The sequence below is a fragment of the Oncorhynchus gorbuscha genome, linkage group LG04, assembly GCF_021184085.1.
Source record: "Oncorhynchus gorbuscha isolate QuinsamMale2020 ecotype Even-year linkage group LG04, OgorEven_v1.0, whole genome shotgun sequence".
Taxonomy (NCBI): domain Eukaryota; kingdom Metazoa; phylum Chordata; class Actinopteri; order Salmoniformes; family Salmonidae; genus Oncorhynchus; species Oncorhynchus gorbuscha.
In genome coordinates this window covers 60977031-61000978 of record NC_060176.1, presented here as the reverse complement: position 1 = coordinate 61000978, position 23948 = coordinate 60977031, and the positions used below count along the sequence as shown (strand labels likewise).

At 47.1% G+C, this 23948-nt stretch overlaps 1 protein-coding gene across 3 annotated transcripts; it reads right to left on the bottom strand.

Annotated features, from left to right (window-relative positions):
- Positions 1 to 475: 475 nt before the first annotated feature.
- On the bottom strand, positions 476 to 20243 carry LOC124034407 (uncharacterized protein KIAA1671-like). 3 transcript variants are annotated; one of them, XM_046347577.1, is made up of 9 exons: positions 18848 to 20243; positions 18220 to 18345; positions 3930 to 4042; positions 2683 to 2848; positions 2428 to 2599; positions 2074 to 2210; positions 1815 to 1957; positions 1609 to 1698; positions 476 to 1437 (listed from the first exon to the last, which is right to left on the bottom strand). In XM_046347577.1, the coding sequence occupies exons 1-8, from the start codon at positions 20174 to 20176 to the stop codon at positions 1623 to 1625; spliced, it is 2262 nt and encodes a 753-aa protein (XP_046203533.1). In that variant the 5' UTR covers positions 20177 to 20243; the 3' UTR covers positions 476 to 1437; positions 1609 to 1622. The 3 variants fall into 3 exon arrangements, with proteins under 3 accessions (XP_046203533.1, XP_046203534.1, XP_046203535.1); XM_046347578.1 differs by having other exon boundaries at positions 1646 to 1698; XM_046347579.1 differs by lacking the exons at positions 18220 to 18345; positions 18848 to 20243 and adding an exon at positions 13389 to 14629.
- Positions 20244 to 23948: the final 3705 nt, after the last annotated feature.

The following is a 23948-nucleotide window of genomic DNA, read 5'->3' as shown; positions in this document are numbered from 1 at the left end:
ATACATCCACACCGCTGCACCGGCCATGTGCACAATGGGACCATTACAGTTGTGGATGAAGCCATGATATCCAGACTGTGATTGTACCACTGCTACTTGGTGTGGCCATTCAGTTAAGTGTCTGAGTAAAGCATGATGAAAAGGACCAGAGACTGTGCATGCACATGCTTTTCCAAACAATGATGGGACAATGCACATGAGGTCGCTAAATGGGAGATGTGTTGCAGACATGCTGGTAAAACAGAAACCAGGAAGTGCACATTGAATGTATGGCTCATTGGTAACATGTACATTTTCCTTGCAATCCTTACTCACTCATCCATCAGTATTACACACACAATCATTTGATCTTTCACTGAAGAGGTAAGTGGAGGTGAAGGGAGGAAGAACAGGCTGATTAGTGTTCATGCGTGCGTGTGTGTGTGTGTGTGTGTGTGTGTGTGTGTGTGTGTGTGTGTGTGTGTGTGTGTGCGTGCGTGTAATTGAGATGGAGGTAGATTTCCATTGTGATTAACCCTTCCCCTCCCCTTTTCCACCAGTAGAAACAGATTCAGACATGATTGAAAAAACAGCGAACACAAAGCATTCCTCTTTAGCCATAAGTTTAAAGGGACTGCATGATGTCAACACAACAGATTCTCAGTTAGTTCATGACATCAGTCACTGAGTGGCTCAGAGGAATGGGGTTGGGGGCCTCTGCTATAGTGATGCTTTAAATGCTCTCCATACAAACCCAGCACTCTGACATGTTATGATTCAGCTTTCAAATTAGCAACAATACCAAATATAACATTTCATGATTACAGATACCATATTTATTAGTAACACATAATACACCCTGGCTGCCCATTAGTTCAGCAGTGTTTTGTTCTCTATGATCCATGACAAAAAATAAAATCAGAAATATTTTCCAACGCTCCTCCACTGACAGATACAGTTAACGCATAGACTAACCTGAAAATTATATTTAAAAAGAGAAAACAAAATAAAAATATGTCTTGTGGAGGTGCTGTACTGTCCTCCAGCTTATTGAATAACTTCCAGGTTAAGAGGCATGTGGTCCCACAAGTTAACCATTAATGAAATACAACAACCTGACAGGAGAGAATGGGATCCCCCCCCCCTTCCGTAGTCTCCCCTGTCATGTGAGAGGGTAAAGTGGCTTTATGCAAAGACCCCCCTGACACAGGAGGTGGAGGAGCTAGCAGTGAACTGGACGCTCTGAGCAGAGCAGCCCCTTGCTCTTTTCATCCATAAGACCGAGGTTGTCTGTAAGAAGGCACCATGCACATGGATTTGAGCCAGGCAGGAAGAGAACAGAGAAAATAAACAAACAGATGACGAATTAACAATGTCAGCAGCAGAACTCTCATTTTCTCAGGGTCCAAGGTTAAGGCTACTGTCCGATTCTCCACCAGATTCTTCAGTTAAGGCAACCTACAGAGGGACGATACAAACCATCAGCATTTTAGGGTTACGTATTAGCAAAACAGACACTAGAATATTGTCTAATTATGAAACTGTGGTAAAATGGCAGGTTTATGGCATACAACACCCTATGATAAAGAATGATTCATAATGAGGAACGTTTGTGAGTAGAGAGCTCACTTGATCATTCACACTTAGCTGTCATTTTCATACTGACTCAAGCGCTTCTTGGACTTCAGCTCTCTCAGCCACTGTGGTGAGGCCTCTTCACTAAGAGAGACAGACATTACAACTGGTAAATATTTCTGTTCCAACTATCAACAATCCCCGTTTTGGGATATTAGATCCAGGCTGAACAGAGGGAAGAGACAGGGTCACCATCTTACCCATCTTCTTTCCCTCCGGAGGGGGGCAGCACACGGGACGCCCGGGGAAGGAAGGGGGATTTAGGAGAACGGGATGACTGGGAGGGAGAAGTGGAGGGTCCCTCTGTCTGATTGTCAGAGTCACTTCTCTTCTTGAGCTGGGCCTGCCAAACAGAGGGAGAAACCAGCAGGAAAACAGATCAAAAGCATTTCTCAGAACAGTATGAGTGACAACATTACACTCCTGGCCAACTCTGTCTTTTCTCTTGGGGAGCCTCACCATGAGGGCAGACGGGTCCATCCCAGGGAAGAGGGCGACTCTCTGGGGCTGGGAGGAGGCAGCAGCAGAGTGGGGGTCTGCTCCTCTCGCCTGCTCCTCAGAGTCTGAGTCCTTCTTGGAAGACTCCACTTTGTCCTCTGTAGAGGACAACACACCTCTGAGTACATCATTTCACAATCAAAACAAATAGGTTATTCAGAAGTCTAACAGATCTTTGACCATCTAAGTCACATCTCCAGTCTCACTGGTGGAATCATGTCCACTCAATCCATAGTAGAAGGTATGCAGCAGAACAAGGTAGTGGATGGAGATATGGCCGAGGGGGTCAACATGAGAGCAGAGTCCAAGGCTGACCTGTGGAGTCTCGAGAGCGCCAGTCCTCAGTAGGCGTGGCCTGTCCCTCTGGGTGTACAGACAGAGCAGCAGTCTGACGAGAGACCCTGGAGGGGCGTGAACGTGGCCCCCGCATCTTACTCAACTGCACCCTGGAGCGCAAAGCACTGGAGTCCAGTAGGCTGGTGGAGGCCTGGAGAGAAACACAAAGCAAATCTGTGGAAACAAAGAAACTCTGACTTCTACGTCTTTAAAAAAAATTGAAGTCAGTCTTACCTCAGGGAAGGGGAGTGGTTGTATCTCGGGCTGGGCAGAGAAGCCATCTGGAGTGTCGAGGTCACTGGGCGGGGTGTGGACATGTTCCCCTGGCGTGTAAAGTGGAGTGGGTTTCCTAGGGGACTGACTGGGGTGGCTGTCTGAGGTGGGCGTGGCAGGAGTTAGGCTACAGGAAGGACAGACAGGAACAAACAGAAGAGTACTTTATGCTACCTTCCTAAAACTACACTAGTCTGTTAAATGCATGCTTTGGCAATGAGAGAACAACGTGTCAGGTACTGTGTCTACTAGCACTGTGATCGAGTAATATTCTCCTGTCTGGGTTTACTGTAGGAGCATCACATTTCATAGAGCATGCATGTGCATGACGACAAAGGATGACAGGCAGACTCACGCTCCACTTTATTTCACAAAGAGGGACGCAAATAGTGGCGGGTCCACTACTGTACACAATCATACTAGCTACAAATCATCCCTGAGGTGATTCATTTGAATTACATTAAAATATCGTATCTTTATCTGAAACTACTACAGCATCCAGTCATCCAGTCATTTCTACTAAACATTATCCAGATTTGTGTTGCTGCGATACCATCTCCTAGCCACAGGAGGTCAGTGATAGACCAACCTGCTGAGAGAGGCCATTTTGAGTGCTGGCGTAAACCAGGTTTCAGTGAGCTGCTGCTCCTTGACCACAATGTGTCAGGAGTGCTGAGATTCTACTGTATCTGTACAGGAAGTACCTATAGATACCATAGTATGTTGATTTATTTCAACATCAGTAACTGTCTCTGCCTTGGAGGATACGCTTGTGGGTGTTGTATGTTGTAAGGAAAAAGGTTGAAATGATTATTTGCCATAACGGTGGGACAGCAGAGAATCCACTGTCTGCGGATAATTCTCCACTCTGCCACATCAAGCTGCCCCAATGCGGCTCCAGGAGAAGAGACGATAGAGCACACCTCTCCCTTTAGCTGCATCCATTCAATACTACTTATCAATCCACGGGGAGTTAAATTGCAGATCAAATGGTTGAGGATTGTATATTTAGAGGGAGAAGTGACTTGGAGGCATTCGGTACGTGGGATGTCGAGATGTCTTGATATCAGGGTAAAGCCTCATGGGAAATGAGTAATCATAGAGGAATGAGGATCAGCATATTTAGTAACCAAAAACACGAGCACATCCTGTTTCATAGGTCCAGCCCACACCTGTGATGGGTTGTGTGTGTGTGTATATATATTCACCTATCATCAGTGTGCAGTCCTGTCTCCCAGGTCCCGTACTGACTGTCCGTCTCATGGACCAGTGTGTCCATGTCCCTCCCCTCCTCACCGTCCACATTCTGCTTCAACTGCTCCTGAGAGAGAGCGAGATGGACAGGGAGAAAATGACAAGTCAGATCCCTTCCCCTTTTTGTTATGTTACAGCCTTATTCTAAAGGGGAGACGAAGAAAAATCCCTCATGAATCTACACAAAATACCTCAATGAAAATAAGTTCAGAAATGTTTGCAAATTATATTTTAAAAAGTAATTTCTATTTGCATAAGTATTCAGACCGTTTGCTATCGGACTCAAAATAGAGCTCAAGTGCATCCTGTTTCCATTGATCATCCTTGAGATGTTTCTGCAACTTGGAGTCCACCTGTGGTAAATTCAATTGAACATTTTGAAAGGTTTGGAAAGGCACACACCTGTCTATAAAAGGTCCCACAGTTCAGTGCATGTCAGAACAAAAACCAAGTCATGAGGTCAAAGGAATTGTCCGTAGAGCTTCGAGACAGGATTGTGTTGAGGCACAGATCTGGGGAAGGGAACCAAAACAATCTGCAGCATTGAAGGTACCCAAGAACACAGTGGCCTCCATCATTCTTAAATGGAAGAAGTTAATAACCACCAAGACTCTTCCTGGAGCTGGCCCCCCGGCCAAACTGAGCAATCGGGAGAGAAAGGTCTTGGTCAGGGAGGTGACCAAGAACCTGAAAGTCACTCTGAAAGAGCACCAGAGTTCCTCTGTGGAGTTGGGAGAACCTTCCAGAAGGACAACCATCTCTACAGCACTCCACTAATCAGGCCTTTATGGTAGAGTGGCACATGACAGCCCGCTTGGAGTTTGCCAAAAGGCACCTAAAGGACTCACAGACCATGAGAAACAAGATTCTCTGGTCTGATTAAATCAAGAATGAACTCTTTGGCCTGAATGCCAAGCATAATTTCTGGAGGGCAGGTGAAGCATGGTGGCGGCAGCATTATGCTGTGGGGATGTTTTTCAGCGGCATGGACTGAGAGACTAGTCAGAATTGAGGGAAAGATGAACGGAGCAAAGTACAGAGAGATCCTTGATGAAAATCTGCTCCAGAGTGCTCAGGACCTCAGACTGGGGTGAAGGTTCACCTTCCAACAGGACAACGACCCTAAGCAAACAGCCAAGACAACACAGGAGTGGCTCCGAGACAAGTCGCTAAATGTCCTTGAGTGGCCCAGCCAGAGCCCGGACTTGAACCCGATCGAACATCTCTGGAGAGACCTGAAAACAGCTGTGCAGTGACGCTCCCCGTCCAACCTGACAGAGCTTGAGGATCTGCAGAGAAGAACGGGAGACACTCCCCAAATACAGGTGTACCAAGTCTTATTTGTTCTTTCCCTCCTTCTATCCCTCTCTCTCCCCCTCCCTCTCTCAACGTCATACACAAGAAGACTTGAGGCTGTAGTTGCTGCCAAAAGGTGCTTCAACAAAGTACTGAACACTTACACAAACAGTTTTTGCTTGGTCATTATGGGGTAGTGCGTGTAGATTGATGAGGGAAAAAAACTTTAGAATAAGATTGTAACATAACAAAATGTGGAATAAGTGAAGGGGTCTGGATTCTTTCCGAATGCACTGTATGTGCCATTGGAGTACCCCTCGGAGTTCGGAGGGAACACATTCTAATATGACAGAACTGGATTAATCTCCACCAGCCTGAATCAAACTATCAAAGCATCTTATTGGCTGTCGGTTCAATCCAACACCACGCCTGTGGAGCGAAATCCCGCCCAGCCTACAGTAACAAAGTTGGCCAGTTGAGAGAGAAAGAGAGTGACGCTGGTCCTGATAGCCCTGTATTGTGTGGCTATGGCCAGGCCAGCAGTGGGTGAGAAGGATAATGAGAGGTAATGGGATGAACTCACAGGGCCAGAAACTGGTGAGACACTGTTTGCCATCTACTGAACCATGGCTCTTTTAATGAGGCTTCTACAGGGGGCACACTGTCCTAAAACCACACACTCACTGCTCCTGTGCATGCATTCAAGCCTGTGTAAGTGCGCACACATACTGTATAGAAATAGAGAAATATTGCTGAACTTCCATGATCTCTACTGACTTCCTTGACAGTGCTATACAGATGCACCACAACACCATGTCTAAAGAGAATGATTGAGGGAATTGTAATGGGTGTTTGGTTTGTTTGTGTGTGTGTGTGTGTGTGTGCCGGAGGAATATCATGTGCGCACGGTGTGTGTGCCAACTCCCTTCCTCCTGTGTGATTGTAGTATTGATCTCCTTGTCGAGGTAGACTATACTCTCTGTGCTGTGTGATTATTTGTCTGTGTGTACCATAGTGCCTTCTTCTTCTCCGGCCGGGGCGGGGTTCTTTTTGTTGTGCCCCTGCGTGGTGCTGAATGTGTTGAATGTGTGTCATCAGTGTGCAGGGAGCCAGGTGTGTGTGTGCTTACCATCTGTGCATGTGTGTGCATTTTGAGTACCGGGTTGTGTGTGTGTGTGCCAGTGTTTTTCAGGCATTAGTTAATGATGTTCTGAGAGACATGCTGAACATTTTTGTTTTTGTCTATCTTGTGATATCCTGATTTTTTCTGTCGAGTGCACGTGTGTGCCTTTTAGAGAGACGTAAAGCTGAGAAGGCCAGAGGTTCCGAGAAGGAGGGAAAGGGAGAACAACAGTACAGGATGTCATTCATCATCAATGCCTTTCCTGACAGGAAGAAAGAAGGCCAGGAGAGCAGTAAGAAACTCCCTCTATCTGAGAAAGCACTTGCACCAAAAGTACATTAGCTCCTCTCCAGGCTAAAAAATATATTTACAGCACAGTAACCTAGGCTTGTTTTCAAATCCACACTGATATTTCTGTCAAATCTGGCTTCAGCAGTTAAACAAGCATTGGTTTGAACATGCTGTTGGTCACATGACTAATGCCTCAGGCTAACAGGTGGGCTGGGCTCCGGGTCAATTAAACAGGAATGCTAATCGATCTACATGCATAGGCCTTTCAAACACATTAGGTTGAGGGGTTTACTGAGAAGCATAGGAGTAACAACAACACAGTGAGGAGAAAGTGAGGGTTTACTGAGAAGCATAGGAGTAACAATAACAACACAGTGATGAGAAAGTGAGGGGTTTACTGAGAAGCATAGGAGTAACAATAACAACACAGTGATGAGAAAGTGAGGGGTTTACTGAGAAGCATAGGAGTAACAATAACAACACAGTGAGGGGAAAGTGAGGGGTTTACTGAGAAGCATAGGAGTAACAATAACAACACAGTGAGGGGAAAGTGATTGGGGGGTTTACTGAGAAGCATAGGAGTAACAATAACAACACAGTGAGGGAAAGTGTCCTCTTCACCTGCGCTTGAGGCTGAACACTTACACAAACCTGCATTATGGGGTAGTCGGTGTAGATTGAGGTTTACTGAGAAGCATAGGAGTAACAATAACAACACAGTGATGAGAAAGTGAGGGTTTACTGAGAAGCATAGTGAGTAACAACAAAACACGTGTAGAGTGAGGAGAAAGTGTAACATAACAAAATGTGGGTTTACTGAGCAAGCATAGGAGTAACAATAACAACACAGTGATGAGAAAGTGATTGGCTGGGTTTACTGAGAAGCATAACAAAGGAGTAACAACAACACAGTGATGGGAGAAAGTGAGGGGTTTACTGAGAAGCATAGGAGTAAACAATAACAACACAGTGATGAGAAAGTGAGTGGGTTTACTGAGAAGCATGGGAGTAACAATAACAACACAGTGAGAATGAGAAAGTGAGGCGTTTACTGAGAAGCATAGGAGTAACAATAACAACACAGTGATGAGAAAGTGAGGGGTTTACTGAGAAGCATAGGAGTAACAATAACAACACAGTGATGAGAAAGTGAGGGGTTTACTGAGAAGCATAGGAGTAACAATAACAACACAGTGATGAGAAAGTGAGGGGTTTACTGAGAAGCATAGGAGTAACAACAACACAGTGAGGAGAAAGTGAGGGGTTTACTGAGAAGCATAGGAGTAACAACAACACAGTGAGGAGAAAGTGAGGGGTTTACTGAGAAGCATAGGAGTAACAATAACAACACAGTGATGAGAAAGTGAGGGGTTTACTGAGAAGCATAGGAGTAACAACAACACAGTGATGAGAAAGTGAGGGGTTTACTGAGAAGCATAGGAGTAACAATAACAACACAGTGAGGAGAAAGTGAGGGGTTTACTGAGAAGCATAGGAGTAACAATAACAACACAGTGAGGAGAAAGTGAGGGTTTACTGAGAAGCATAGGAGTAACAACAACACAGTGAGGAGAAAGTGAGGGGTTTACTGAGAAGCATAGGAGTAACAATAACAACACAGTGATGAGAAAGTGAGGGGTTTACTGAGAAGCATAGGAGTAACAATAACAACACAGTGAGGGGAAAGTGAGGGGTTTACTGAGAAGCATAGGAGTAACAATAACAACACAGTGAGGGGAAAGTGAGGGGTTTACTGAGAAGCATAGGAGTAACAATAACAACACAGTGAGGGGAAAGTGAGGGGTTTACTGAGAAGCATAGGAGTAACAATAACAACACAGTGAGGAGAAAGTGAGGGGTTTACTGAGAAGCATAGGAGTAACAATAACAACACAGTGATGAGAAAGTGAGGGGTTTACTGAGAAGCATAGGAGTAACAACAACACAGTGAGGAGAAAGTGAGGGGTTTACTGAGAAGCATAGGAGTAACAATAACAACACAGTGATGAGAAAGTGAGGGGTTTACTGAGAAGCATAGGAGTAACAACAACACAGTGAGGAGAAAGTGAGGGTTTACTGAGAAGCATAGGAGTAACAATAACAACACAGTGATGAGAAAGTGAGGGGTTTACTGAGAAGCATTGGAGTAACAATAACAACACAGTGATGAGAAAGTGAGGGTTTACTGAGAAGCATAGGAGTAACAACAACACAGTGAGGAGAAAGTGAGGGGTTTACTGAGAAGCATAGGAGTAACAATAACAACACAGTGATGAGAAAGTGAGGGGTTTACTGAGAAGCATAGGAGTAACAATAACAACACAGTGAAGAGACCAACAAGGTGCAGTAAGAGATGAACAATAAAGTGTTGGCTTCTAAACCCCTCATTTCTGACAGGAATGATTCCTGATAGGTCAAAAGACAGTCAGAGAAATAATATAATAATAATAATATATGCCATTTAGCAGACGCTTTTATCCAAAGCGACTTACAGTCATGTGTGCATACATTCTACGTATATGGGTGGTCCCGGGGATCGAACCCACTACCCTGGCGTTACAAGCGCCATGCTCTACCAACTGAGCTACTTAGACCTCTCACACCCACTTAATCCCTCTATATCATGAATTTCAGCCTAAGATTTAGTACAACTAATTCACAGGACTATGCATGTAGGATTCAATAAGCAAACCTCCTGTAATCTAAATTCCTTGAACTTGTACCATATCCACCGTGTACGTGGTTGAACTTTAGCACCCAAACACACCCTCGCTTGGCTACCCGGTTACCTGCCAACCAAACAACAGCAGCAAGACAGAGAGGGTTAAGAAATAACATAGTCCGACTTGTAGTGCTGCTTAAAGCCCTGTAGTATTGACCATGTGAGGGCGTCGGCTCTGCTATCAACAACGCACTCTGGACACGGGCAAAGAGCAGGCCCGCATGGCACCTTATTGTGAATCAGAGCCGTAGTGAAGTAGATGTTTCCTTAATAACATTAGCCTTGGCCAGCCTCCTCTGCTAAGATACCCCCCTCTGTGGACAGGAAGGGGGTGTCAATGGAAATGACAGAACAATGAGCGGATGAATAGAAGGAGGGAGGAGAAAAAGGGTGATTGAGAATCTAACACATGTTTGAGGAAGTAGAGGAGCCAAAGCCTTGGAAAGTTAGACCTGCCAGACATCACGGCTCTGAAACACATCCTGGTTTTATGACATCATCACATTTATGAAAATGTTCACCTTAAATCCCCTTCTTATTTTAATACAATATGCCTACTTTGGGTTGAGATGAAACACATGCTGGGCCTATTACGTTACTGTGAAGGCATAGTCCCTTTAAATTGGATTAATCCACTTCCTAACTGCAAAACAATCCTTTATATCCGCCCTGAATAACAGCCAGTCAGACGCACAGCTCCACGAATGAGGAAGTGCTGTGAAGCTCGAAGACATTTAACATATGGTCCTGCTGCCTGGAAACAGACAACTCCAGCAGGCTGGTTACTTAGCGCAGGTACAATGGCCCCAACACAATCACTGCAGAACAAACCTCACACCGCCCCCAGTACGTCCCAACACCTCTCTCCTGCTCTAACCCCTCTAGGTGGAGTCTTCCTCAGTAGGAATGTTTAACAGTAAACACATTGATCATGGAGTAGACTGGTCAACCACGACACTTTGCAGCTATCCTAATATGACTACAGATCCCATGAGCACCAATCCCCTGTCAACAACAGAGCAGCACTGTAGCCACATGTCACAAACTCAGCAAAAAAAGAAACATCCCCTTTTCAGGACCCTGTCTTTCAAAGATAACTCATAAAAATCCAAATAACTTCACAGATCTTCATTGTAAAGGGTTTAAACACCGTTTCCCATGTTTGTTCAATGAACCATAAACAATTAGGGGCGGCAGGGTAGCCTAGTGGTTAGAGCGTTGGACTAGTAACCGAAAGGTTGCAAGTTCGAATCCCCGAGCTGACAAGGTACAAATCTGTCGTTCTGCCCCTGAACAGGCAGTTAACCCACTCATTGAAAATAAGAATTTGTTCTTAACTGACTTGCCTAGTAAAAATTATTATTTTATTTCACCTTTATTTAACCAGGTAGGCTAGTTGAGAACAAGTTCTCATTTGCAACTGCGACCTGGCCAAGATAAAGCATAGCAGTGTGAACAGACAACACAGAGTTACACATGGAGTAAACAATTAACAAGTCAATAACAGATAACAAAAAATAGTCAATAACAAATGATAAAAAAGACAAAAAAAGACAAAAAAGAGGTAAAATAAAAATAAATACAAATTAATGAACATGCATCTAAGACACTAACAGCTTAGGCAATTGGCAATTGAGGTCACAGTTATAAAAACTGAGAAGCCTTTCTACTGACTCTGAAAAACACCAAAAGAAAGATGCCCAGGGTCCCTGCTCATCTGGGTGAAAGTGCCTTAGGCATGCTGCAAGGAGGCTTGAGGACTGCAGATGTGGCCAGGGCAATAAATTGCAATATCCGTACTGTGAGACACCGAAGACAGCGCTACAGAGAGACAGGACGGACAGCTGATGGTCCTCAAAGTGGCAGACCACGTGTAACAACACCTGCACAGGATCGGTACATCTGAACATCACACCTGCGGGACAGGTACAGGATGGCAACAACAACTGCCCGAGTTACACCAGGAAAGCACAATCCCTCCATCAGTGCTCAGACTGAATAATAGGCTGAGAGAGGCTGGACTGAGGGCTTGTAGGCCTGTTGTAAGGCAGGTCCTTACCAGACATCACCTGCAACAACGTCACCTATGGGCACAAACCCACCGTCGCTGGACCAGACAGGACTGGCAAAAAGTGCTCTTTACTGACGAGTCACGGTCTTGTCTCACCAGGGGTGATGGTCGATTTCGCGTTTATCATCGAATGAGTGTTACACCGAGGCCTGTACTCTGGAGCGGGATCGATTTGGAGGTGGAGGGTCCGTCATGGTCTGGGGCGGAGTGTCACAGCATCATCGTACTGAGTCATTGCAGGTCATCTCAATGCAGTGCATTACAGGGAAGACATCCTCCTCCCTCATGTGGTACCATTCCTGCAGGCTCATCCTGACATGACCCTGCAGCATGACAATGCCACCACGCACAGAACGAGCAATATGGCTGATTTCCTACAAGACAGGAATGTCAGTGTTCTGCCATGGCCAGCGAAGAGCCCGGATCTCAATCCCATTGAGCATGTCTAGGACCTGTTGGATTGGAGAGTGAGGGCTAGGACCATTCCTCCCAGAAATGTCCGGGAACTTGCAGGTGCCTTGGTGGAAGAGTGGGGTAACATCTCACAGCAAGAACTGGCAAATCTGGTGCAGTCCATGAGGAGGAGATGCACTGCAGTACTTAATGCAGCTGGTGGCCACACCAGATACTGACTGTTACTTTTGATTTTGACCCCCCCTTTGTTCAGAGACACATTATTCAATTTCTGTTAGTCACATGTCTGTTGAACGTGTTCAGTTTATGTCTCAGTTGTTGAATCTTGTTATGTTCATACAAATATTTACATGTCAAGTTTGCTGAAAATAAACGCAGTTGACAGTGAGAGGGCGTTTCGTTTTTTGCTGAGTTTAGATAGCAAAACACTGACCTGAACAGGACACTGACAGGGTATTTTGTTCTGTCATTATTACATCAGTGTAATGTACAGACAAAGTGCCAAGTGTTTGCTAAGAATGCAGAACCGAATGTCATTAAAAGCTGACTGACTCGGCTTAAGAACTTAAGACCAACTACTGCAACTACATGGGATCCATAGCTAGAGTCTATATCCATACATGGATTCCAGCTATCTGCATTGTGTCCCACCAACCGCCAACCCCTCTTTACGCTACTGCTACTCTCTGTTCATCATATATGCATAGTCTCTTTAACCATACCTACATGTACATACTACCTCAATCAGCCTGACTAACCGGTGTCTGTACGTAGCCTCGCTACGTTTATAGCCTCGCTACGTTTATAGCCTTGCTACGTTTATAGCCTCGCTACGTTTATAGCCTGGCTACGTTTATAGCCTGGCTACGTTTATAGCCTGGCTACGTTTATAGCCTCGCTACGTTTATAGCCTGTCCTTTTACTGGTTTTTATTTATTTACATACCCATTGTTCACCTAATACCTTTTTTGCACTATTGGTTAGAGCCTGTAAGTAAGCATTTCACTGTAAGGTCTACTACACCTGTTGTATTCGGCGCACGTGACAAATAAACTTTGATTTGACTAGATTAAACCCTCCTAGTTTAGGAGGGAGGGACAGGGGGCGAGAAACAACTCCAGCCCACAGTAAGCTATGACCTGAGGAGCCAGTGACACTGCGGTTACAGTGGTAACTATGGTGAACACACAGACAAAGGTCAGTGTTATGTCAAAGATGGTATGAGACTCATAGGGTGAGAGAGAGGACACAGAAGCAGATGAGGCACAGAGGGGGGTGAGCACTGAACAGCGAAGACAAGCAGAACAGTCAGGAACTACCAGGATCAGAGAGAGAATTCACATTGCAACACAAATAGACAGACATAAAACACAAGTAGAGAAGGCCTTGACAAGTTTGAGGTGCTTGGAATGGGCAGTGACTGACGAAAGGACAGTTGGTGGTGAGAAGGATTGATGGGGGGGGGGGGGGCAAGTGTCAAATTGTGTGTGTCTTACAGCAGTGGGGGTGTTGGGGGTGCTGGTCCCAGGACGCCTGCGTAGGGACAGGCGCTGCTGGCTGCGTAGAGAGAACCTACGGAAAGAGTCCCGGCTGCGAGAGGCCAGAGAACGTAATGAGTTGGCCCTCTTGAAGTCCCCGGGGCTGTCCTCGGCCCCCGTGCCCCTACGTTCCACTGCACTGGACACCAAGCTGAGCGCCCCCTGCAGGGACCGGCGGGCGCTCCCCATCCAACCAGACACCTGGGACTGGGCCACAGACAGCTTGTCCCCCAGGTACTCCATCTCAGATCACTAAAAGACCAACGTCACAGAATGAAGTCCGGACAGAGCACTCGGTCAGGCTGTGGTCCGGTACTGTAGGTCCTGAGTCCAGTGTGATACCGTAGTCGATGGGGAGTCCTTGAGCCAGGTAGTCATCCAGGACGAGAGCTGGTGTCCTGGATACTGTTGAGGTGCGTAGCTAGGTGAATGCTGCAGTAGCTGGGCTGTTTGTAAGGGATAGCACAGCCAGTCAGATGCATCATGACTCCATTTCAGTCCATCATCGGCAGCGAGGTGAACTCTAAGCGTTCTGTTGTTCTGCAAAATGCCTATTTCCATACAGCTATACAGAAGGGCAAGACCGTAGCGGGGAACCCAAGAGGGTTAGGGCTGTTTAACAGACAAGCCCAGCTGGTAGAGGCTCAGGTGTGACGATGCATTCACAGCAGATATACTGCTGCACCGTCTGCAAACAGGTTCTTGAGCCACATAGTGATGATCAGACCAAGAAGCAGCAATAAACCCACAGACGCAGAAGTGCAATGCAATGTCACAACATAGCTCATCTGTTCTGATTCTCACGCCCCTCACAGCGGAACTCTGAAGCTGCCGCTGCGACACGTCCACAATCGGAGGAACACAAGTTTTAAAAATCTACCTCTCCATAGACCCCACACTGCAGTCGTCTTCCTGGTGGAAAACGGTACAGGAAGAACGGTGCTGAACAGAACAGCTGGTGTCAGGCAGGAGGCTGTACTGATTCCTATTCCCTCTGAGTACCCAGCACACCAACAGCAGCACCGTGGATATAGAAGCACAAACAGGAGAGGAGATTGTGATGCTAAGGTCAAATCCATGAGAGACAAAGACCAGTGCACTCTCCTTCCTTTCCTCTCCCCCTGCAGGTACAGGCCAATAGAGAAATGCGTCAGTCTCCTGCTCCCATTCCCCAGCACTACAGGACTCACGCTCAAGGAGAAATTGAGCGAACAAAGTGAGGGAGGGGAGAGAGGAGGCAGGGAGAAGCGGAGAGAGGGAGGGCCCTGATTTGCAGTGCAGGAGGGGAGGGCGATATGTTCTGCGGTGCTCCATCTCGCCTGCATGTTTCTGCTTGCAGCGAGGAAGAGAGAATTCTCACAGGCAGAGTCAGCACAGGGCAGAGGGGGTAGAAAGCAAACATAGGAAGGGTTGACAGTGATAGGAACTTTATGTTGAGCCTAAACCTTCAAATAGATGGAGAGAATGCGTGCCTGAAAGAAAGAGAGAGGGAGCAGAAGAGCAAAGAGGAGACCGGTGTAGCGGTTTTCAAGAGCCGGGATTGTGGCTGTCAGCAGCTGTGAGCTCATGGCTAAAGGGAGGAATCACGACAGTGTGTCAGAGTTCGCCTTACAAATGTCTCCCTGACAAACTGCATGTCAGGTCACAGAACTCTGCCCTTTCCCACTTTCAGTACTCCACCGTTCCTAGCATTCATCTCACTGGATTAAGCCTTAGTGAGTAAGTAAGACACTCTAGTCTATAAAACAACCGAGTACCACAGATTTATTCTCAAACAGAAACCCCCTGAGAATAAACTGGGGCAGCGGCTGATGACTGCTACTCTGAGCTGCCCACAAGTGCCCCCTGGTGGACTTCTGGAGAACAATTCTGAGGAGCATTGTTGCTTTTAGAACAGACTCCACTCCCTCCAGGAACCATCCTATAGCTGGAAATCACAGTTCTCTCCACAAACACACAGACTCAAGTTTCATCAACACAAACTATGAAGATAACAACAGAAAAAGTCTGCTAATAACAATTGTCCAGCAACAAATGACGGCCCTCAAGTCACCTCTAAACAGAGTCCACAAAGGGACATTGGCCTAATGACTTCAGTTGTATCTGTCTCGTCTGTCCTCTCCCTGGTTTCCCTGCTCTGATGAATCATCACCGATCACAGCCAGTGTAGATGCCTTAGACAGCTCATGTAGTCTGAGCCTGGTGACCATAGTGTGCACTCACACAAGGCCCAACCTCCACACCGATACAGAGAAACACTATCACCACAACATCAAGTCATTGACACGTGTTGATACTCCAGATCCGCGCTCACTCAACAAGGAGGTCCCCTCAACCACGCCAATAAATTGGGGGGAAACGTTCTTTCCCATTGACCCCCAGTGTAAAAGACCCAACTTCATTGTACATGTTTTGCAGAAAAGCTGCTGTGTTGTTCAATGTACATGTAACCAGGTAAATGATTCTGACCCACAGTTCACCATGCTCCCACATAGAGCCTGCGAGAAGAGCCCTGTGGCTTCTGGCTATTCGGCGTGGGAGAGTGGGAAATTGTGGAGACCTGGTGTCCAAGTAGGCTACACATAGCTGTGTGTGAAATCCTTTCACAGGTAAGACATTTACCTTGTTTAGTATTGTCTGTGTATATATAGTCTGTTGTTGGTCTTGGCTAGCTTAATGTTCTGGTAGTGGTTACAACAATAACTCATTCTAGACCAGGTATTTCACACTTGTGTCTCCAGTTGGTCTACAAACAATTAAAAACTAGAATCCCTGCAGTAATTGCAGCACCACTCAGACCAGCAGGAGGTGACAGACACACAGAAAACACCATGAAGTAACACAGGGAGGACTCATTGGGGGACGGGAGGACAGGGATGACTCATTGGGGGAGGGGAGGACAGGGAGGACTCATTGGGGGAGGGGAGGACAGGGAGGACTCATTGGGGGAGGACAGGACATTGGGGGAGGACAGGAGAGGGCTCATTGGGGGAGGGAGGACTGGGAGGGCTCATTGGGGGAGGACAGGACAGGGGAGAGGGCTCATTGGGGAGGGGACAGGGGACATTGGGGGAGGGGAGGACTGGGAGGGCTCATTGGGGGAGGACAGGACAGGGAGAGGGCTCATTGGGGGAGGGGAGGACTGGGAGGGCTCATTGGGGGGAGGGGAGGACAGGGAGGGCTCATTGGGGGAGGACAGGACTGGGAGGGCTCATTGGGGGAGGACAGGACTGGGAGGATTGGGGGAGGGGGGAGGGCTCATTGGGGGATTGGGGGGAGGACAGGGAGGGCTCATTGGGGGAGAACAGGACTGGGAGGGCTCATTGGGGGAGGACAGGACAGGGAGGGCTCATTGGGGGAGGACAGGACTGGGAGGGCTCATTGGGGGAGGGGAGGACAGGGAGGGCTCATTGGGGGAGGGGAGGACAGGACAGGGAGGGCTCATTGGGGGAGGACAGGACTGGGAGGGCTCATTGGGGGAGGACAGGACAGGGAGGGCTCATTGGGGGAGGACAGGACAGTGAGGGCTCATTGGGGGAGGACAGGACAGGGAGGGCTCATTGGGGGAGGACAGGACTGGGAGGGCTCATTGGGGGAGGGGAGGGCAGCCTTGTCTCTGAATGGAATCTGCTTTGTAGCACAGGCTATTTACATGGTGCATGGGCCTCTGTAGTGTACCAGTGGTAAAGAGGAGCACAAACACAACAGTATTAAGACAGGTGCTTGAATAAAAGGAATGTCTATCACACAATAGGAATTGTCACTGCAGAGCCGTTTCTTCAGCTATGCAAACAGAAGGCTGTCAAAATGAGCAGCACATAATCCTGAATTACAGGCCTAAAAACATGATTTAATTTCTCTGCTTTGTGCTGTAAAAAGGGGTGGAGAGATGGGCGAGACCATGACTGTCACTTTACTCTTCACCCAGTGACTAACTGCATTCCTACTCCACCCTACTGTAACACACAACCTGTACACCCTACTGTAACACACAATCTGTACACCCTCCTGTAACACACAACCTGTACACCCTACTGTAACACACAACCTGTACACCCTACTGTAACACACAACCTGTACACCCTACTGTAACACACAACCTGTACACCCTACTGTAACACACAACCTGTACACCCTACTGTAACACACAACCTATACACCCTACTGTAACACACAACCTGTACACCCTACTGTAACACACAACCTGTACACCCTACTGTAACACACAACCTGTACACCCTACTGTAACACACAACCTGTACACCCTACTGTAACACACAACCTGTACACCCTCCTGTAACACACAACCTGTACACCCTACTGTAACACACAACCTGTACACCCTACTGTAACACACAACCTGTACACCCTCCTGTAACACACAACCTATACACCCTACTGTAACACACAACCTATACACCCTACTGTAACACACAACCTGTACACCCTACTGTAACACACAACCTATACACCCTCCTGTAACACACAACCTGTACACCCTACTGTAACACACAACCTGTACACACAGGTGTACTACACACAACCCACAACCCAACATTTTTTCCAAATCACCAGGGTTTTCTGTGAGATTCAGCTCAAAAGTATAAACAGTGATAAAACATAGAACTGATGGGCTCCAATTGTTACCATGATGAAGCAGTGTAATTTCACTGTCGCAGAAGCTCATTTCTGAAACTTGCCCAACTTTGAGTCAGAAATTAGGTGATTGTGTGTGTGTGTGTGTGTGTGTGTACACCTGTGTGTATAGAAATAGAGCATCAGGACTCACCCAACTCTGTCCACCTCTCTCTCTATGTGTACTCCTGCTCCTCATCCTGGAAAGGCTCCCCTCCACAGCACTGTCAGACGGGGCTGATCTACGGGACACGCTGCGAGACCTCATCCGGTTCAGCTCCTAAGACATGGGGAGCGTAGAATGAAATTGAATGGTTGATGTTACAGAACAGTTTACGAGCCTGCTAATATTGATATGCTGGAAAGTCTAGGGGTAAGGCCTCCTCAGCTAGCCCGAGCAGATTATTGTTCGTTCAAAAATGGTGACAGAAATACATATACAAAAATAAACAACAACAAAAGGACAAAACCAAAGCACACTGAGAAAAATAACCCTGCATCCTCCTGGTTCTGCAAGCTTGCACCCTAATCATCTTTCCATTTCCTCCACCTGTGGGCTTAATAAGGCTTGGCACAGCACCTGCCCGGGTCGGTGCTGCCACCCGGGGAAGGAGTGTGGAAGTATATCCTGGTAGTGTACTGCCCAACTGTGTGTCAACACTAAACCACCCCCCATAATCAGAACATTACACAAAAGCACTTGTACTGGTTGAATTCATTGAATCCTATAGATGCCACTGATTCACATAGCCTATGTCTCTCCTTATGATACTGTTTCTTACCTGGGAGCCCTGAGATCTCCTCTGTCCTCTGGCCTCTACCCTGTGCCCCTGGGGCTCTGAGTCCTGGGGGAACCAGGTCTGCTCCATGGGGGACCCAGGGCTGTGGGGCTCTCTCCTGGGGAAGGATGGTTCACTGGGCATACCAGACCAGCGTCTCTCTGGGACCAGGATGGGGGCCGTGGCCCTGTCCTCCAGCCCGTGGAGGAGCTGCTCCAGGCTGGGTTTATTGGCAGGCTTCCTGGGTGGCTCTGGTCCAGCCATGGGCCTATCCACTGATTCCTCGTCGATGCTTAGCCTCTGCTCCCACAGCTTCTGCTGAGAGGGGGCCCACACAGTACTGGGTCGCCCCACTGCGCCCTCGGGAGCCATCCTATAGCCACCTTCCCTTTCTGGAGAGTGGGATCTCACCCCATTACCTGGGTCTGAGCCCTGGATGCCAGTAACAGGGAACACCTCTCTAGTGGGCGAGGGTTGTGTCTCGGTCTGGGACCTGAATGAGTCAATGTCCAGGATACCAGGTCTGTAGTGGTCATCTGCCCAGGGAGAGGGCTGCTTCCATCGGACACTAGGGGAGTGGGGACTGCCTCTGGAGTGCAGGTCAGCCAAAGACCAGCACCCAGAGTCTAGATCCAGCATTTTAGGTCTGAGAGGTAAAGAGTCCAGCACCCCCCTCTCCTGGTTCTCTCTCCTCTGCCTCTCCATGGTTCTCTGTCTCTCTGCCTCCTCTTGTATGGCTACCTGTCTCATCTTCTCCTGCTCCTCTCTCTCCATCTTTTCCCTTAGTCTCTGCTTTCCAAGCTCATGAAGCAGTTGTCTCTCTCTCTCATTCTGCTTCTGTTTTTCAAACTCAAACAGTTGTCTTCTCTCCATCTCCTTTATTCTCTCCAGTTCTTCTACCCTCTGTCTCTCTGTCTCTAACTCCCTTTTTCTATCCCTCTGGTTTTCCAATTCCTGTCTCTGAAAGTCCAACTGTTTCTGTCTCTGCCTTTCCAACTCTCTCTGTTTTTGTCTTTCCAGATCGCGTTGCCTCTCTCTCTCCAACTCTCTCTGTTTTTGTCTTTCCAGATCGCGTTGCCTCTCTCTCTCCAACTCTCTCTGTTTTTGTCTTTCCAGATCGCGTTGCCTCTCTCTCTCCAACTCTTGCACTCTTTCCCTTTCCAACTCTCTCTGTCTGTCTTCCTCCTGTTGTATGGCTTGCTGTCTCATCTTCTCCTGCTCCTCTCTCTCCATTTTCTCTCTTAGTCTCTGCGTTTCAAGCTCCAGAAGCTGTTGCCTCTCTCTCTCATTCTGTTTCTGTTTTTCAAACTCAAACATTTGCTTTCTCTCCATCTCCTTAATTCTCTCCAACTCCTTCTGTCTCTCTAAGTCTAACTGTCTCTGCCTCTCCTTTTCAAACTCTTTCTGTCTCTCTAAGTCTAACTGTCTCTGCCTCTCCTTTTCAAACTCTTTCTGTCTCTCTAAGTCTAACTGTCTCTGCCTCTCCTTTTCAAACTCTTTCTGTCTCTCTAAGTCTAACTGTCTCTGCCTCTCCTTTTCAAACTCTTTCTGTCTCTCTAAGTCTAACTGTCTCTGCCTCTCCTTTTCAAACTCTTTCTGTCTCTCTAAGTCTAACTGTCTCTGCCTCTCCTTTTCAAACTCTTTCTGTCTCTCTCTAACTGTCTCTGCCTCTCCTTTTCAAACTCTTTCTAACTGTCGATCTGCCTCTCCTTTTCAAACTCTTTCTGTCTCTCTAAGTCTAACTGTCTCTGCCTCTCCTTTTCAAACTCTTTCTGTCTCTCCAACTCGATCTGTCTCTGCCTCTCCTTTTCAAACTCTTTCTGTCTCTCCAACTCGATCTGTCTCTGCCTCTTTTTTTCAAACTCTTTCTGTCTCTCTAAGTCTTTCTGTCTCTCTAAGTCTAACTGTCTCTCCCTCTGCAGCTCGTCCCATCGCTGTCTTTCCAGCTCTCTTTGTCTCTCACTCAGTCTCTCGTTCTCCAACTCATTGCGTCTCTCTCTTTCTAATTCTTTTAGCTTTTCCTTCTCTCTCTTTCTAGCATATTCTAACGGTTTCTGTCTCTCCATGTCCAGCGGTGTCCATTTCTCCCTCTCCAACTCCTTGCTCTCCCTCTGCCATTCTTTCTCCCTCTCCAACTCCTTGCTCTCCCTCTGCCATTCTTTCTCCCTCTCCAACTCTTTTACTTTCTCAAGGTCTACTTGTTTTTGTTGTTCTATTCCCAGCTCCTCCCTCCATGTCTGTCTATCCAATGCCGTTCCTCTCTCCCTTTCCTGTGTTTGATTCCGCTCCATCAGTTCTTCTTGTTGTTGACCTTGGGAGCTTTTTCCAAAAGCTTCATCTAGAGAGGGGTTCCTTCGTACTTGTAAGACCTTCCCTTGAGAGCCCCATTGTCCAGACTTCATAGAGAAATTGTCAAAGGGAACTTCCACTTTCCCTCTCTCGGTTTCCTCGTCCCCAACGGATACAGCTTCCTGGATCTGACCAGTCAGAGCAAAGTAGGTGGCCCTGGGCTTTGGTGGCTGCTCATCTGCCTCCAGCATTTTCAACCGCTTCGGTGCTGCCACTTCCTCTCTCTCCCTCTCCTGTTCTCTCGGCTTCTCCCTGTCTACATCCATTTGCATCCTCCTCTCTGCTTCCCTCTGCCTCTCTTTCTCATCCTCCTTTCTCTCCCTCTCCTTTTCCCTTCCTTTCTCTACCTCTGCCTCCCTATCCATCTCAGTGGTATTCCACTTCTGCAGAGCTCCAACCCTCAGGTAGTGTGGTCCCTGTTCCTGTTGGGAGGCTGGTGCTCTCCTTTGAGCCAAACTGAGGACTCCTTGGACCTGAGCATGCCTCTCCTCCACTGGCTCAGCCCTGGCTGACCGATTCCCCTCAGAACGCCTGGAACGGAGGGTCATGGCTTTGTCCTCGAGCTGAGCCAAAGGGACACTCTCACTAACGGCTCTCCTCTCTCCCACCGCCTGCACAGTGTCAAACAAGTGCTCTACAAGAAGTGGACTGGAGGGAGACACAGGCTTGCGGTAGGTGGCGGTGACCAGGGTCCCGTCGTTCTCCCCATCCCCAAGTTTGAGGGACACACTTCTCTTGGGACAGCCCTTTGTGGCACTCTGTGCCCTATCCTCCTCCATCACCAGCACGCTGTGTCTCTCCACCACATTCTCAAACAGGGCTGCTCGCACCGTCTGTGCCCCACGGCTGGGGCAGCTCTCCATCCATCGCCCTGCCTCAGTCAGTACTGCTGAAGGGTCAGAGGTGGTCTGGGTGGGCTGCTCTTGTATGCCTCGGATGTCGTCATCCACCTTTTTTTGGTCACTGAAGGTGTAAACGGAGTCCTCCACCTAAAAATAAGTAATTTGATGAGTTTGGTTAAATTAAGACAGACAGTCTGTGGGCACTTCTGCAATAATCCTTATGAGCACTGTCTTGACAAGTTGCATGTCATCTCAAATCAAGCTTTCTTCAATATTTATTCACTGGTTATTAATTTACTTATGAGTGCTCATGTCAATAAACTTAACTATGGATAAGAAATTGGTAAGGGGACAATTTTCTTATAGCCGAAAGTCAATATCATCTGCCATTGTCTTTCAAGAAATTAATTTCAACAGATACACTTAGCTAATACAAGATCTGGGAGTGAACGTGTCTGTTTGACAAATAGTCCGATTTGTTTTAAATATTACATAAGGACAGAGAAAGAGAGCGTGATACAAAGTGAAGTGACTGAGCGAGGCATTGTGTCTGGGAAGAAAGGGGATCCCACTCCTATTGGTTGGGTCCATAAAAGTAGGTGTGATGCTGATGTGGTAATCAAAGCCTCTCCATGTTGACCTTTACCCCAGTGCTTCACTCCCCGCATGTTTCATAACCAACACACAGAACCAGCAGAGATGACAAATGCCCCAGGTTAGGTTTCACAGTTCTTTGTACCTCTGTGGCAGTGGTGTTCCTTTTCGCTTCCATGCCCCATTTTCCTACGGGACATACAGTGCCGTGCGAAAGTATTCGGCCCCCTTGAACTTTGCGACCTTTTGCCACATTTCAGGCTTCAAACATAAAGATATAAAACTGTATTTTTTTGTGAAGAATCAACAACAAGTGGGACACAATCATGAAGTGGAACGACATTTATTGGATATTTCAAACTTTTTTAACAAATCAAAAACAGAAAAATTGGGCGTGCAAAATTATTCAGCTCCCTTAAGTTAATACTTTGTAGCGCCACCTTTTGCTGCGATTACAGCTGTAAGTCGCTTGGGGTATGTCTCTATCAGTTTTGCACATCGAGAGACTGAATTTTTTTCCCATTCCTCCTTGCAAAACAGCTCGAGCTCAGTGAGGTTGGATGGAGAGCATTTGTGAACAGCAGTTTTCAGTTCTTTCCACAGATTCTCGATTGGATTCAGGTCTGGACTTTGACTTGGCCATTCTACCACCTGGATATGTTTATTTTTGAACCATTCCATTGTAGATTTTGCTTTATGTTTTGGATCATTGTCTTGTTGGAAGACAAATCTCCGTCCCAGTCTCAGGTCTTTTGCAGACTCCACCAGGTTGTCTTCCAGAATGGTCCTGTATTTGGCTCCATCCATCTTCCCATCAATTTTAACCATCTTCCCTGTCCCTGCTGAAGAAAAACTTTTACGTCAAACATAATGTTTTGCATTGTTGCCAAAAAGTTCAATTTTGGTTTCATCTGACCAGAGCACCTTCTTCCACATGTTTGGTGTGTCTACCAGGTGGCTTGTGGCAAACTTTAAACGACACTTTTTATGGATATCTTTAAGAAATGGCTTTCTTCTTGCCACTCTTCCATAAAGGCCAGATTTGTGCAATATACGACTGATTGTTGTCCTATGGACAGAGTCTCCCACCTCAGCTGTAGATCTCTGCAGTTCATCCAGAGTGATCATGGGCCTCTTGGCTGCATCTCTGATCAGTCTTCTCCTTGTATGAGCTGAAAGTTTAGAGGGACGGCCAGGTCTTGGTAGATTTGCAGTGGTCTGATACTCCTTCCATTTCAATATTATCGCTTGCACAGTGCTTCTTGGGATGTTTAAAGCTTGGGAAATCGTTTTGTATCCAAATCCGGCTTTAAACTTCT